This window comes from Halichoerus grypus, chromosome 13, assembly GCF_964656455.1.
Source record: "Halichoerus grypus chromosome 13, mHalGry1.hap1.1, whole genome shotgun sequence".
NCBI lineage: Eukaryota > Metazoa > Chordata > Mammalia > Carnivora > Phocidae > Halichoerus > Halichoerus grypus.
Window position 1 is genome coordinate 77805046 of NC_135724.1, and position 16339 is coordinate 77821384.

Consider the following 16339-nt stretch of genomic DNA (forward strand, 5'->3'; position numbering starts at 1 on the left):
ATAAATAAATGTTTAAAAATATATATACTAATTAAAAGGCAGAGAATGGCAGAGCGGATAAAAACACAACCCAACCATATGCTGATTACAAGAAACTCACTTCAAATTCAAGGACACAGGAAGGCTGAAAGTAAAAGGATAAAAAAAGATATACTATGTAAACATTAGTCCAAAAAAAGAAGTGGCTATATTAATATCACATAAAGCAGATTTCAGAGAAAATATAACTACCAAGGATAAAAGGAGCATTACAAAATGATGAAAGGATCAACCCACCAGGAAGACAAAGCAATCCTAGATGTGTATGCAACAAACAACAGACCCTCAAAATAGATTAAGCAAGACTATTCGAGCTAAAAGAGACACATACACGCTTACAATAGGGACTTCAACATCCTCCACTTCAGCAACTAAAAGAACTACTAGACGAATAATCAGCAAGCATACAGAAGAAACTCAGTATCATCAACCAAAAGGATCTAATTAACATATATAGAACATTCCATCTGATAGTAACAGAATACATCTTTTTTTTTTTCTCAAGAGCCCATGGAAGATTTACTGAGACCAAACCATGGGCTGTAAGACAAACTCTGACAAATTTTTAAAAAGTGAAATCATACAGAGTATGTTTTCTGATCACAACAGAATTAGAAATCAGTAATGGTAGGGAAATCTTTAAACATTTGGAAATTAAGTGATACACTTCTAAAGAATCCATGGGTCAAAGAAAAAGTCTTGAGGAAAACTTAAAAATATGTAGAACTGAACGAAAATGAAAATACAGCAAGTCAAAATAAGGGATACAGCTAATGCAGTATGGAGAGGAAAACTTACAGAGCTAAATTCAATGTATAAAAAGAATCATACACCATGACTAAATGGAATTTGTTCTAGGTACATAAGACTAGTTCAGGGGCGCCTGGGTGGCTCAGTCGTTAAGCGTCTGCCTTCGGCTCAGGTCATGATCCCAGGGTCCTGGGATTGAGCCCCGCATCGGGCTCCTTGCTAGGCGGGAGGCCTGCTTCTCCCTCTCCCACTCCCCCTGCTGTGTTCCCTCTCTCACTGTCTCTCTCTGTCAAATAAATAAATAAAATCTTAAAAAAAAAAAAAAAAAAAAAAAAAGACTAGTTCATAGTTCAGTCTTTGAAAATCAATCACTGTAATCCAGTAATCAATAGGCTAAACAAAAATCATTGTATCAATTGATACAGAAAATGCATTTGACAAAATCTAACAACCATTCATGATAAAAACTCTAGACCAGTTAGGGCCTTATCAAAATTTAAACTTTTTGCTCTATGAAAGACTCTATTGAGGATGCAAAGACAAGCTACAGACTTCAAAAAAATATGTACAAACCACATATCCAACAAAGGACTAGTATCTAAAAGATACAACGCCAAACTCAACAAAGAATCCAATTAGAAAATGGGTAAAAGACATGAACCAACAGGCATATGCAAAGAGGACACACAGACAGCAAATAAATGCACATAGTAGTCAACATCATTAACTATCAGGGAAATGCAAGTTAAAACCACAATGAGGTATCATTACACATCTAACAGAATGACTAAAATAAAAAATAGTGACAATACCAAATGCTGGAGAAGATGGAGGAAAAAACCCCAACCGGCTCACTCATACATTGCTGATGTTGCTGATGGGAATGTAAAATGTGTATGGTAGCTCTGGAAAACAGCTGGGCCGTTTCTCCCAAAATTCAACACACAATTACAATCACCCAGCAAGTGCGCCCTTGGGTATTTTTCCAGAGAAATAAAACCTATGTTCCCACAAAACCTGTATGCGAATGTTCGTAACCGCTTTATTCCTAGTAGCCCAAACTGGAAACAACCCAGACGTCCTTCGATGGTGAATGGTTAAAGTAACCGTGGGGCACCCACACTGTGGAATACTACTCAGCCAGAAAAAGGAAATGAAAACCAAGTACCCCACTTAGATTAATCTTTTTTTTTTTAAGATTTTATTTATTTATTTGACAGAGAGAGAGAGAGAGAGAGAGAGGGAGCATAAGCAGGGGCAGAGGGAGAAGCAGACTCCCCGCTGAGCAGAGAGCCTGACATGGGGCTGGATCCCAGGACCCCGGGATCATGACCTGAGTCGATGGCAGAGGCTTAACCAACTGAGCCACCCAGGGGCCCCGAAAGTCAGATAAATCTTAAGGGAATTATGCTGAATAAGAAAAGCTAATCCAAAAAAGATTACATACTATATGATTCCACTTACCTAACATCCTTGAAATGACAAAATTATAGAAATTGAGAACAGATTAGTGGTTGCCAGAGGTCAGGAACTGTAACTATAAAAAGACAAGAAGGACCCTTGTGGTGACAGAACTGATCTGTGTGTTGACTATATCAACGTCAACATCTGGGTGGTGATATTACACTACAGTTTTACAAGAGGTTACTGTTGGGAGAAACCGGTAAAGCGTACACAGGATCGCTATAGAATTCATTACAACTGCCAAGGAAATCTACAACTATCTCAAATTGGAAAGTTTAATTTTTTCAAAAAGCTTTCATATGAGTTGGGGTATAAGGTTCCCTTAAGTCTATACATGAACACTAGTGTCTACTCTTCCAACATCTGCCACAACATTTCAGCACGAAGTATTTCCCTCTCCTTATCCAACTAACACTCTGACAATGTACTCAATAATCTAGACGCTAGCTACTGCATTAAAATACACAGAGGAGGATTTGTCTCAGTAACAATGAATTAGACCGTGGAATTGACACAGGATTGACAAACTAACAGAACAAAAGAAAAAGGCCCGCAGACAGAAGACATGTAACAGAGCGGCACTGGTTGTGTCTATTAAAATGAATTCATGGGGCGCCTGCATGGCTCAGTCATTAGGCGTCTGCCTTCGGCTCAGGTCATGATCCCAGGGTCCTGGGATCGAGTTCCGCATCGGGCTCCCTGCTCAGCGGGAAGCCTGCTTCTCCCTCACCCACTCCCCCTGCTTGTGTTCCCTCTCTCACTGTGTCTCTCTGTCAAATAAATAAATAAAATCTTTAAAAAAGGGCGCCTGGGTGGCTCAGTTGGTTAAGCGACTGCCTTTGGCTCAGGTCATGATCCGGGAGTCCCGGGATCGAGTCCCGCATCGGGCTCCCTGCTCGGCAGGGAGTCTGCTTCTCCCTCTGACCCTAACCCCTCTCATGTGATCTCTCTCATTCTCTCTCTCTCTCAAATAAAAAAAAAAAAAAAACTTAAAAAAAAAAAAAAGAAGTGAAGTTTGCCCAAAATGTACTTTCTTAAAGAAGAGGCAGAGGCTCTCCCTGTCACCCACTGCTCTCAACTCACCTGGGTCTGAACGTGGTTTTGGAGCATGAAGGGGGGTGGGACAGTCCTGCTAGTGTACTGATGTCTATACAAGTGCCCCTTACATGAATACCATCTGTAGGTCAGAATAAAAAGGTATAAGTCAATGAAGTAGAGAAACTGCCTCCCAGGATGGCTTTTGGTCTAAATTTCTGATTTCTAAGAAGGCCCAAATAATAAAGACACTATATAAGAAGAGGTACTCCAAAAGCATGTGTATTAAATGCACAGAGATGCATTTAAGAGACATTTCAACAGAGTTCGCTTAGCACCAACAAGTGAGCACATATACTGGTCTATTCTGGTCTCAGAACATCAATAACAACAAAGGAAGATTTAAAGAAAAGAGGCGGCTTAGCCAACGCACAAAATGATGTGTTGATTTCCTGACCCCTAACAGCACAACCTAGACCCGGAGCGGTGGTGAAGAAACAACAAGAGGCCTGGTCCAAAAGACACCACCCCTGCAATCACGGAAAGGCTGGGGGAAAGTACAGAGCGGGCCATGGCATAGCACCTACTATGTGTCAAATTTGCCAGGAGCTTTGTAAGCAGCAGGTCGCTTAAGCTCCGCAACAGCCCTGTGAGGGAGGCACTGTTACAACCCTACTTTCAACCACCTAGGACAGGGCAGGCTCAGAGAGCTGGAATAACCATGAGGTGCCACGTTTCGTTTCAGGACACAAACACAACGGGAAATCTTTGCTTTTGTTACATGGACAGATACCGCAACTAACTTGAAGCTTCCATAAAATACACTCAGAGAACTGGAATTTGCAAATATGACAAGGCTGAGTTTTTCACAGGCCCGTCTAAAAGTTTTCCAACATTACACTCCACCATAAGAGCAGTTACAGCAGGAACTAGGCTATGGAATCAGGATGAGGTAGGAGGGAGGTTTGGAAAAATTGGAAAAATCAACCTCTAGACCCCATGACAAAGAGCTTGATAAAGCCAGAGGCTCTTCAATTCACATCATTGTCTGAGCTCCAAACCACCTTCTGTGACCTGAGGCAGGGCGGGCAACTGCAGAACACCAGTAGCCAGGAGACCTCTGCTCTGACCCATCCTGCTCTCTCGCTAGCTGGTTACCCTCACCAAGGCCTTAATCTTTCTGCTCCAAGCTTCCCCTTCCGCTCAAACAGCTAATCCGTATTTCCCCTGACTCACCGAAGAGTGAGCTAATGGCTCGTGGAGAAGCCCAAGGCTAGAAGTCAGAAGCACAGATTTCCATCAGGACAGGGACATAGTCTGCCTGGCACCCTGTTATTACACTGCATTTTCTGAATGAATAAAACACTGAGTGAACACTGGCGTACTTATTTCTAAAAAACAGGAAAGGTAACCACTTCCCTACCCCAACTGGGCTCCTTTGACATTCAAATGTGATGACAGATGAAACAAACGATACCGATGGATATCATCACTATTTCACAACAAAAATATCACTGCTAAAGATGACATTATAAGGAATCTCACCTCCAGCAATGTTAAGTGAGTAATGCAGGTTAACAACTTCACATCACTAAGTGATTTCATATCAGTGTGGCTTTTGGTCCACAGACAACCCTGATAAATTCAATTCCCCTTGTGAGTGACTCTGAGCAAATTATTTCATCATCTGTTCTGAGCCTGTTTCCTCATCGCTAAAACGAGAATGTGCTCAATTTCTGTTTGCCCTTCCAATTCTTTTTTTTTTTTTTAAGATTTTATTTATTTTTGTAAGACAGTGAGAGAGAGAGAGCACGCATGGAGGAGGGACAGAGGGAGGAGGCTCCCTGCTGAGCAGGGAACCCAAGGCAGGACTCCATCCCAGGACTCTGGGATCATGACCTGAGCAAAAGGCAGACGCTTAACCGACTGAACCATCCAGGTACCCTGCCCTCCCAATTCTACTTCCCCCTCTTCTCCCTGTTCTGTGCCCTCCTGTGTGGGCCACATCCGTGGGGGTCTCTGGCTCTCTTGCTTCCAACAGGATTTGCCCCGCTAAGGGCACCAGCAGAAGTCTGGAGAGAAGAAGAGAAATCAGGGTATTTCTCCCCCACCCCAATCCCTGATGGGAAGCTAGGGCTGCACCCCCTGACTAAAGGTCTCACCTGCTCTCAGGTGCCCTCTCCACACAACTATTCAGAAACTGGCCGGTTTTCTCCCCTCATCTCTTTGCGCCTAAAGGTGGACACAATGTCCTGCTGTCACTAGCCCTGAGGTACTGCACCTCCTGATCTCTCTGACCACACTTCAATAAACACAGTAGTCCCTTTATTAACCTTCTCTCAAATTATCCTAATGCTGAGACCCTGGGTTACACAGGAGTTACAAATTAGAAATCACGGTACCAAGAGATGCTAGGCACTGGGCTATTAATTACTGTTACGACAACCACATGATGCAGAAATTGTTGCTCCCAATTTACAGGGGAGAAAGCGGAGGCTCAGAGAAGATCAGAAATTTGCCTAAGCTCACACGAGCATGGACTAGCTACAACTGGGGCCTTAGCCTCCAGACGCTGAATTTCTACCGTCCCATTTCTATCATCATCGTCATTGCTTTGTCTATCACACCGCAGTTCATCATTGTGGGCATCGCTACTGAAAAGAAAAAAAAAAAAAACCCACTCTCTTACGAGTGCAATTTTATTGCTATTGCTGACCAGTTTAACGGTGTGGTTAAGAACGGGAGCTCTGGAGTCGTTCCAGAGTTCAAGGCCTGGTTCGCCACTTGCAGAAGTGTCATCTTCAGCTACAGAATTCCCTCCACGAGGAGCCTCAATTTCCTCCCGTAAAACGGGGAATACTCCACTTCCTTCACCGGGTCGCTGCGAGCGTTCAATGGGATAACGCTTGCAAAGCAGCCGGCAAGCGGGAACGCTCAAGTGACGGGAGCTGTGATTAATAGCGGTTTTGCGGCCTTGGCGGCTTTATTATCGCCGGAGACCGGGGAGAAGGGCCGGGGCCTGGGAACCCGAGACAAAGAGCCCGCCGCCCAGCCCCGGACGCACCTGCTCCTCCAGCCGCTCGATTTCCAGCTGGTTCTTCTCCTCCTCTTCGTCATACTCCCATTCGTACTCCCCGGGGGAGCTCTCCGCGGAGGAAGCCATGGCGTACTCCTCGTCCCCATCGCTCTCACTCGCACCTTCCTCCGGCTGGTCCCACCCCGGCTCCACGGCCTTGTACGTCGCAGCGGCCACGGCCCGCGATAGCACCTTCCTCCTCGTCCTAGCCGTCTTAACGTCATCCTCCTCGCCCTCCGCGGTGGGCCCGGCCTTGGGCTCAGCCTCCGCTTCTGAAGTCGATGTTGCGGCCGCCGTCGCCATCTTGCGCTTCCAGTGACTCCCGGGTCTTCTCGCGGCCGCCGAAGACCCGCTGAAGTAGAAGCTGCCCGCGGCGTGCGCCTGATCAAACGCCGCTCTCCCTGCTGCCGAAAGAGAAACTGCGAGCCTCGAATGACGGGAAAATCTCGGAATGTATGAAACTTCGTATTGCTTTTACATAGGTGTAAAAGTTCTCTCAGAATAAGAACTCCCCAACACGGCATGGGTTCCGTCGCAACTTCGGACAGATGTTGGGTCTTTGCACAGGAAGTGGAGGCCGTAGAGGAAGTCAGGGAGTGATGATTGAAGTGAAGGGTTTGGCGCCATCTTGAGAAGGTCAAAAGGAATCGGAATAAATGCCCTCCTTACCGCCTAACACGACCTGGCGCGTGGTTCAGTCTCCCCAGCAACTGAGCCTCAAACGCAGAGAAAACTCCAAGTCCCCGGGGAAGGATCGATTGCGCCATTCCCCAGAAAAACCTATTTCCCAAAGAGATTCCTTCCCTTTATGTAATACCTGGTGCCCAAGTAAGCGTTAAATACAGGTGTGTTTTCTGCTTTTTATAAAATCATATTCTGCGAACCAATATTAATAAATTCCATTACTAAGCGTTTATTTAGAAACTCTTCATTTCCAGGCATTGTCATGTAAATGTTAGTTTGCTGCTTTATGAAAAGAAATACATGCAGACATATACATACATACTTTAAAAAAAAATCGGGATATGGCCTGTTCGTTTCCTCAGTTAAGCTCCCATTTTTGAGGTAGGAAAATATTGTTTATTTGTTGCCTTTTTCCCTCATTAGCAAGGTTAATTATGTAAGGAATTAGTGTTTTTCTTTCTGTTGGACCCCCCAAAGCCTAGTATAGCGCCTTGACACATGACACTTGCTCAATGAATGAATTGTCCTTGAATTAGTACAAAAGCGAGGATCAAGGCTTAAAGAGATGATGTCATTCGCCTAGGGCCACACAGCCAGGAAGGAGCAGAATCCGGATTCTAACTCAGGATTGTCCTTGCTTAAATCCCAAATCCGTCTGTCTGGGACAGACTTGGACAAGTTACTAAACCTCTCTGACCCTCAACTTGCTAAGCTGCAAAATCGGGTTGAGAAAAGTAGACTGGTTGATCCACTATGCCGCATTCCGGCGGTGGGCTTTGTGAACGCAAACTTGGGCCCGACTCCCGCCCGAGGCCCCCTCAGATCCAAACCCTGCACTCCGAACAAACCCTCCAACTTCAGTCTTTTAGTTCAGCGTCCCGCCCACCCCGGAGGGGCGTGGTAAAGACAGGACCAAAGGCAGACACGCGCACGGAGGGGAAGGGCGCAGGCGCGAAGTCGCGGTGACGTAAAAGGGTGCGCGCTCCAGGCCGAGAGCCGACTCGCGGGCGCGTTCCTCCCTTCCGGCTCGCGCTCGGCCTGCGCAGACGCAAGCTCGGAAGATGGCGGCGGCTGGAGGAGCTCGTTTGAGGCGGGCGGCGTCGGCCCTGCTGCTGCGGAGCCCCCGCCTGCCTGCCCGGGAACTGTCGGCTCCGGCCCGGCTCTATCACAAGAAGGTAGCGGCAGATGAGGAGATGCGCGAGACCCTCACTGGCAAGGGGGCGGGAGGGCGAGTACCGCGGAAAGGACCCAGGTATGCCGGCGCTCAGCGGAGGCCCGATCTGGAGACGAGTGGCCGCGGGGTTGTGAGCGGCCTTGGGAGCCCCCCCCCCCCACTGCGGCGGGGGTAGGGGCCACCCCCTCACTCGACTCTGACTGGACTAGGTTTCCTTCGCTGCGCAGATAGAACTAACCGCTGCGCGTGGGCCCCGCCGCTGGCTGTGATTTCGTGCCTCAAAACCCAACAGCCCAGGAAGGAGGGCCTTGTTATGACCTGCCAGCCTGACTCCAGGGACAGACGCACACTGGCGCGGGCTCCGGCTTCAGCGAGGCCAGTGCCCTATCCAAATGACCTTGGGCAAGTCCCTGCTCTGCGTTGAACCTGTTTTCCCCATTTGTAGAATGGGTTCTTAGCATTTCCCTACACGAGATAGTGTTTGTGGAGTTCTCGGCATGGTGCCCAGCACATGAGATCATTTACGGTGCAGTTACTGTTGTAGGAACTCAGCCTCCGAATGGAATCAGACACGTAATCAACAGTCATAATGTTTTAATTTTGTCCTGTTTTTTTTTTTTTTTTTTTTTTTTTGCCGGGGGGGGGGAAGGCTTTGGGGAGTAGGGATAGGTGCATAGTTTGCAGCCCTTGCCTTCCGAGGGCATAAAGTTCCCACTCGGGAACGACTAAAGAATCAACATGGGGCAAAAAGTCCAGACGAAGTACTATCTTGTAGGTCCTTGGGCTTGGAGTCAAAATCCGTGGTCGGGTAAGTGGGTAAAAGAGACTGGAAGATCGGAGACTTAAGACTAACTAGTAAACAAGTCTCAAGGTTACATTAAAGTCCTCTGTGTGCCAGTTTGAATACGTAACTATTTTGTTCTGGCTTCCGCGTCTGCCTGGGACTTCGCTCCTCCCCCGCGTAGGGGTGTGTTTTGTTGACAATACACGCTCGACGAACGTGGGCTAGCAGCCTTTCAGGCACCAGGGTGCGCTGCTCCACCAGAGTGATTTTTGGGCCTTGAAGTCGAGTAATGGGACAGTTACTGTTTTATCATACACAAATGGACACATTCCATAGCATTGTTCCTCGTGTAACATTCTCCTTGAGGCTTCTGGGAAATCCTTCGATTACTGGACCATACTTATTTTTAAAATTCTTAATACTAATCATCCTTTGAGGATGGATTTATTTGGAAATACCAGAAATGTTATTTGAGCCTAAATCTGGTGACTTAGGTGGTAAAGATCAGGTAATTATTTGTGATCAAAAACCCTATGGAGGGGCGCTTGGGTGGCCCAGTCAGTTAAGCGTCTGCCTTCAGCCCGGGTCCTGATCCCAGGGTTCTAGGATAGAGCCCCAGGTCGGGCTCCCAGCTCATCGGGGAGTCTGCTTCTCTCTCTCTCTCTGCCCCTCCCCCCATTTGTGCTTTCTCTCTTGCTCACTCTCTCTCAAATTCTTTAAAAACAAAAACAAAAAAAAAACTATGGATTTAAGACATGACTTTGCTGATTTTTCTCCAGTAACTCAAATCTCTGAAGGTAGTTGGAGAAGAGGTACAAAAAGATTGGGTCATAAAGTCCCATTGACATAAGTGTAAGCCTTCCTCCCCAGGTGAAGTTTGATGCTTAGTGGCTGTCTGCCAGGTTCAGCTTGCTGACTCCAAGGAGCTTACCGTCAGGTTGGGGAGACCAGTAACAAAAAAGGGTGATCATAGATTTCTCTTAACCTTCTCATTTCAGGTTGTTGATCATTATGAAAATCCTAGAAACGTGGGGTCCCTTGACAAGACATCAAAAAATGTTGGAACTGGATTGGTGGGGGCTCCAGCATGTGGTGATGTAATGAAATTGCAGGTACCACTGGTTTTTATCTTTGATGGTAATGATAGTGACCCCATTGCTCATACGGTGCTTCGTTGTTTACAAAGCATTTGCACGCACAGCTTTCCATTTGGGCTCTGTATGGATTCTTGTGAGATGATGACATGGTTCGAAGTTAACAATTATTAGGGCAGTAGTTCTCTTGTACACTGTGCTGGCCCCTTCTGGTGTCGCTTTTCTACTCAACTATCAGCTTAAATTCCAACTTCAGCTAAGTAGAAAGTTTTGTGAATTTTACTGATCAAAGGAAAACCACAACCATTCAGTTAGCAATCCCCAGTGAGACAGGAAATGCCACATGTCAAGCCTCCCCCAAATTGGAAACAACACAAAGGTAATGACTGGCGCTTTGAGTAAACCGTAGCTTTGTCCACATCTACTTCATCGTGGTGAGGAGGCAGCTTGCCAGAGGTCTTCATGCCTATCTTGGAAAACAGAAACAAGGCAGGAGGAAACCACTAGATGTCATTTCATGCCAAACTAAAAAACTAACCAGAGACCTTTACTGCAGACTCTCCCAGCATTTAAAGATGCAGATTGACAGAGCAGCTAGGAGCAGAACTTCATAGCCAAAAAGCAGACTAGGGTTGCAAAATAAAGGGGGGGGGGGCATATTTTTCAGCTTATCTTTACCGGGTAGGCCTGTATCATTCTGATGATCATTCCTACATTTAACACTTCATCACTGAGCCCTTTGTGACAAAGCAAATTCAGTAATGTTAAAACTTAGAGTGTGGAAAGCAAGACCAAAGCCCTTGGGGAGAGCCCCAGTGAACCCCATAAATGCAGGTTCTACAGGGCAGTGCCAGGAACCACTGCTTAACTCCTCTCTCTTCTCTAGATTCAAGTGGATGAAAAGGGGAAGATTGTGGACGCCAGGTTTAAGACGTTTGGCTGTGGGTCTGCTATTGCCTCCAGCTCGTTAGCCACTGAATGGGTAAAAGGGAAGACGGTAAGGTTGGTTGCAGATTGACAGAATTAAATCACATTCCTGACAAACCTGCCTCTGAGTTAAGAGAAAGGTCTAGTTATGGGGGCTGATTTTTTTCAAAATATTCTAAGAATTTTTTAAATTTCTCCTCAGGTTTTGATTAAATTCTCCACATTGGGGATTATGGATAATTTTGTTAAGTGTTTCTTATTTGGGGGGTTTTTGTTGATCATTTTTATTTGGGGGTTTGGGTGGTGTTTTGTTTAGGGTTTTTTTGTTTGTTTTTGTTTTTAGAGGAGGAGGAGGGGCAGAGGGAGGGGCAGAAGCAGGCTCCACGCCCACTACAGAGCCCGAGGCAGGACTCAATCTCATAACCTTGAGATGGTGACTGAGCCAAAATCAAGAGTTGGATGCTTAACCGACTGAACCACCCACGCACCTCTGTTTAGTTTTGATTTTAATTAAATAGAAGAAAAATCTTCACCTCTCCCTCTGTACAAAGAAATCTATGGCTTTCTCCAAGTTTGCTGATTAAAATTTCTTAGGAGTCTAAGGGTGGGAGAGGTTGTACTGTGGTTTGTGTTCTTATTTATTTCCTTCCATCATGTTTCAGGAAGGATTGCAGGTGGCTTGTAAGGATTCATGAAATAACAAACTAGCCTGTGCTAAAAGAGGAATTAAAGAATCAAAAACCGCAAAGATGGAGGCAAAGTGAACAAATAAATCAGAACAGTGATCTAGGTGGCTCGTTGGCAGACCCTCTGAGGGTGGAAATGAGAGGAGCTGGAGCATCTTTTCTGTTCTGTTCTCTGCCAAAGCCTCTTTCCCAGCAGCTGCAGAGGTAGAAGGTCCCAAACCCAGTGAAGAGCTGGAGTTTCTAAAATCCAGTCATTAAAACCTCTTGGAAAAGCCAAAATACAGGGCTGCTTATCTTTGCAGCCCCAAGGGACCAAGTTCAGGGAGCTGAGTCATAGAGGTGTGTGCTTGGGGAGCTGGGCAGCTCTACAGCAATGCCTTGTGCCCCCTGCTTCCTGTGGCTCTGGGCCTTCTGGCTGGCGAGCACAGACCTAACCTGATCTGGAGGAGGTGCCTCTGAAGTGATCTATTAAGACCTGTCCTCAGGGAAAAGGGGAAGTGAGACAAGGTACCTGTGCTCCCAGAATCTGGCCTTTGAGTTGTGATCAGAAAGTGGAGGAAGAGGGCCTTTCTTTGACCTTGAGGTCCTCCCATCTGAGTTACTACGAACAGAACGTGAAGCCTTACCCTTGAAGTCAGCAGAACTGAGAAACTGGGGGACAGATGGGGAACCCCGGCTTTCCTTAAGGCAGCAGCAGGGCTCCGTTCCACGTGCGTCTGCCTCCCATGCCCTTGGGCACTCGAGCAAACTCAGGCATCCTTTTTGGTCTGTTTCAACCAGACAGATTCTCTTTTGGGCAGAGGATGATCCCAAGACCGGTCTGTGCCACTGCCAAGTGCTGGAGTGCCACTGGCCTCTTTGCCATCTCTCTGACCACCTTGATACCAGTCAGCACTTCTAGTTGAAGGGATTTATTCTAAACATTTGGTACAAGGACATCGGTGAAGCTGATGCTCACAAAACCAGAATAGGAAACCACTGCTTTTAAATTTAAAGAGAGACTCCTGTCACTGGCCTCAAGCAGACCCCTAAGAGACGTCTCACTGGCTGGCTTGTAGAAGTGTCTCTGCCGGCCTTGCTTACCCAGCCAAGTGGTGGAGTGTGTATACTCCGTACTGGACAGTCCCAGCTGCAGCCTTGATGCACGAGTGAGCGTTCTTTGGGGTTGTTAAATGGAAAGTCATCCCCCACCACCCTGTCCTCAGGGCCTCTATGGCCTTCCTTGTTATTGCCTGTTCCTCACGCTAGAGCATCACTAAAACTACTATTTTCTCACATATGCCTCTCAGGTGGAGGAAGCCTTGACCATCAAGAACACGGACATCGCCAAGGAGCTCTGTCTTCCCCCCGTGAAACTGCACTGCTCCAGTAAGTCTCTGCTCCAAAATGCCAACGAGCTTGCACAGCTGGGAGTAATTTTGTAATGGCATCAACTGGCATTTGTGCAGAGTAATGGCAAGTCCGTTTTGGTCGCGGAGTCCATAACCCTCAGGTGGTTAAAGCCCCTGGGTCTCACAACCTATCTCCAGGAGGGTCTTACAGGAGGTGGTGTGTGCTGGGCATCAGGCGAGCACTTTGTGGTATCATCTCTAAGCCTCAGAATTGTCCTCTAGTCCACAGATGGTGTCATCATCTCTCACTCTTACCAGGAAAGCAGGGCTCAGCTTAAAGCACCCCAGTCACATGGCTTCTAAGTGGGAAAGCCAGGCTCTACACCCCAATCTTTGATTCCAGAATCTGTGCTGTTCCCACCCCGTTGGGAGTCACGTTGGGACCAGTGAAGGAGAAAGTTCAGCTTCTGCCATAATCCTATCTGTCGCATGTGTTACCACTTCCTTCCCAGGTGCAGTTACGTGTATCCGTCTGTCTGCGTGTGTACGTGCACATGGAGTGACTAAGCCCCGTCGTGCGACAGTCCCCTGTACGCTGTCCTAAGAGAAAGCCCAGATGCCTTAGGACTTACACTTGGCGTTCCAGTTCAGTCTCTGTCTTAAATCTAAAGCTTTTTCCATCTTTTCTCAACCTTCTAGGGGAAGGAGGGAATGAGAAACAGTAGCCTTAACTTACTGACCAAATTAGTTAAAAATCAGCAGAGAGCCAGGCCTCTTGCCAGAGTAAGACTCACAGGGGAACTGAGGGGCAGGGACGTGCTAACACAGTCGTCAGGAAGTCTGCTAAGACCTGAGTTCTTTCCACCTGAGCTGGGATTCCAAGTACCCAGAAATAAAGGCCATAGCTTGTCAACATTTTCAGAAACCTCCAGCCTTTTCGTTTGGCCTTCTTGGGCACTGCAGCCTTTAGCTGCTGCTCTCTGCCGCTTGCTTGCTTTTATTTTCCCACATAGCTTCATTTTAATATTGACTCCAAAGTAAGAGTTTTCAAATTTGGGATCCCTAAGGAGGATGTGGCAGATGCCACCTGTCAGCAGAGTGGCATGACCTACGTTATGGCAGCTTGCTCAAATAGCATTCAGTACATTTATTCCTGACTTCCGTGTGAGCAGATGAGAACTAACTAACCACTCTTGTGGCCTTCCGACATGTCACTTTATTAAGCCCTCACACTATCCCGGCAAGGAAAGAATGTCCCAGTTTTATAGAACAGAAAGGGGATTCCAGGAGGCTGAGGGACTAGCCTAGAATCCCAGGTATTTAAACCCTAGTCTGCCTCCTAATCCACAGGCAGGAGTAATTGGGCTCAGGAAACAGCTGGCTGGCTTTCCAGGCCTGCTCCTGACCCCCAGCACCATGGCCGGGGGGCTCTGGTAAGCCCTTCCCAGCACCACTGCCCTCCAGCTCTTAAAGATGCGATTCCCAAGACCCTCTCTGTACAGTCTACAAACTGTCTTTCTTTGTGCTCCTTCCAGTGCTGGCCGAAGATGCAATCAGGGCTGCCCTAGCGGATTACAAACTGAAACAAGAACCCAAGAAAGGAGAGGCGGAGAAGCAGTGAGCCCTCAGCAAAGCATCCAGCAGGTGAAACCTGCTGTCTGTCCACCTGCCGCGCAATCACTACAGATGTTCAAAAGCCCCCCACGCTTTAGTAAAGGAGCTCTGAGACACGCATAGCACTTGCTGGTCACCTGGGGGCTGCCATGCAAGCAAAATACACAGTTTACTCATTCCAAGTCCTGTGCTTTCTTTCAGCCCCCTCTTAGCGCCTTAACCCTGTTTATATTTTGATTTGTATGCATGGCCTCAAAACTGAAACTCGTCACGAAGGCTCAAGTGCGGTAGTCCACGAAGTGCACAAATATCTAATTTCACCTAAAACTACCTTGGGGAAGATTACCAATAGAAGGCCGTGGTATGATTATTTGATAGAACCAATTACTGTACATAAAACAGATTTGCATATATATATATATAAGTATATTGCATACGTATATAAAATAAAAGAACGTAAGACCATGTCTTTCTCTGATAAGCTTTGTCTCTCGGATCCCTCATTCACCCCAGGGTCCTGCCCATAGCCCCTTGAGGCTCCCAGGTACAGGACCATGATGTGTGCACCTTTCTGAGCAAACTGGACAGTAAAGACCATGGACGGAGCCAGCCAGATGTGTGTCACGTTTTATGGAATGGGGGCAAAGGTGAAAGGAGAGAGCCATCTCTTCGTTGTACTTTACAAAATAGATTGACAAATCAACAGGAGTCCAGAAGATTCTTTTTGTAATTTCACTGGTTTGTGAAATGCTAAAACCTGAGAAACACTGGCTCCGCCAATCCCCTAAAGCTACAGAGCAGCTGGGGGGGGGGGGGCGGGGAGCGCCTGTGTCTGTGGTGGTGGCCTTGTCACCTTCCGGTAGAGGGGTGGAGTTGGTGGCCCCTGGGCTGGGATGAAGTGCACTCTCAGAGCAGTGAGGCCGAGCCAGGGCCACGGCCACGGTAGCAGCTAGACCGCCCTCTGGCATGGGGAAATTTGTAGAACCTTACGTCTTGCAAGCCCTGAAGCACGTGGAGCCTCTGGCAAAACAAGCTTTTCAAAGTCTACCAAAATCTGCCTTCAGTAGTGGCCACCACAGAGGTGGGTCTAGACCTCAAATGACAAAACAGGAAGCAACGCGAACACAGGCATAAGGCCTACTACCAGCACTACGGAAGAAAGCCGAGCTGCTCACCTACAAATGATGCTCTTAAAATCACCCAGACTGGAAGATCTCCGAACATAGCAGCCAGAGTGGATAAAGCTGAAGATTTTTCTAGAAGGCAAAGCTAAAAGAACAGATGATGAATTTGAAGTTCTTAACTAGTTTGCGTATAGAGGTACCAGCTTTTTATACTAAAATGCTTCAGCTCCAAGTCTTAAAAATGATTTAGCACAGGCTACATCAAAAGCCTCGGTGTCAGTTTCTTTGTGAGGATTTTCAAATATTAATTTTGAATAGAAACATGTATATTACTCATGTAACAAATAATTTGGTACCTACTTCACAGCAAAATGAATGTGCCCGTCAGCTCTCAAGGGGCCCCCAGTCTAGTGCGAGAGTGATAAGCTGGTAATGAAAATCCAATGTGATGAATATTGTGATGGAATTAGCACAGGTCGTTGTTCCTCTCATTGGGAGGAAAGGCTGTTGAGGTTTCAGAGAACTGGCCCAGCCGCTTGGAACCCTGAACTTAAAAA

At 46.8% G+C, this 16339-nt stretch overlaps 2 protein-coding genes and 1 long non-coding RNA gene across 5 annotated transcripts in view; 2 read left to right on the forward strand and 1 right to left on the reverse strand.

Annotated features, from left to right (window-relative positions):
• Window positions 1-6856, reverse strand: part of SART3 (spliceosome associated factor 3, U4/U6 recycling protein) — a 36268-nt gene extending 29412 nt beyond the window's left edge. The window contains exon 1 of one of the 3 annotated variants that reach the window (XR_004924929.2): window positions 6353-6856. Coding sequence is in view for 2 of the 3 variants with exons in the window: in XM_036116694.2 (XP_035972587.1) it covers window positions 6353-6667 (315 nt within the window). In the remaining variant the exon portion in view is untranslated. The remainder of the gene's footprint in view (window positions 1-6352) is intronic. The other 2 variants (XM_036116694.2, XM_036116695.2) reach the window with 2 other exon arrangements.
• LOC144379932 (uncharacterized) lies at window positions 5038-7278 on the forward strand. Its single transcript, XR_013443489.1, has 2 exons — window positions 5038-5227; window positions 5770-7278. It is a non-coding gene; the product is annotated as an uncharacterized LOC144379932 (long non-coding RNA).
• Window positions 7279-8021: 743 nt separating this feature from the next.
• On the forward strand, window positions 8022-15123 carry ISCU (iron-sulfur cluster assembly enzyme). Its single transcript, XM_078060851.1, has 5 exons — window positions 8022-8223; window positions 10005-10118; window positions 10987-11097; window positions 13003-13081; window positions 14580-15123. Exons 1-5 carry the CDS (start codon window positions 8110-8112, stop codon window positions 14663-14665), a joined length of 504 nt encoding a protein of 167 aa, XP_077916977.1. The 5' UTR covers window positions 8022-8109; the 3' UTR covers window positions 14666-15123.
• The last annotated feature ends 1216 nt before the right edge of the window (window positions 15124-16339 follow it).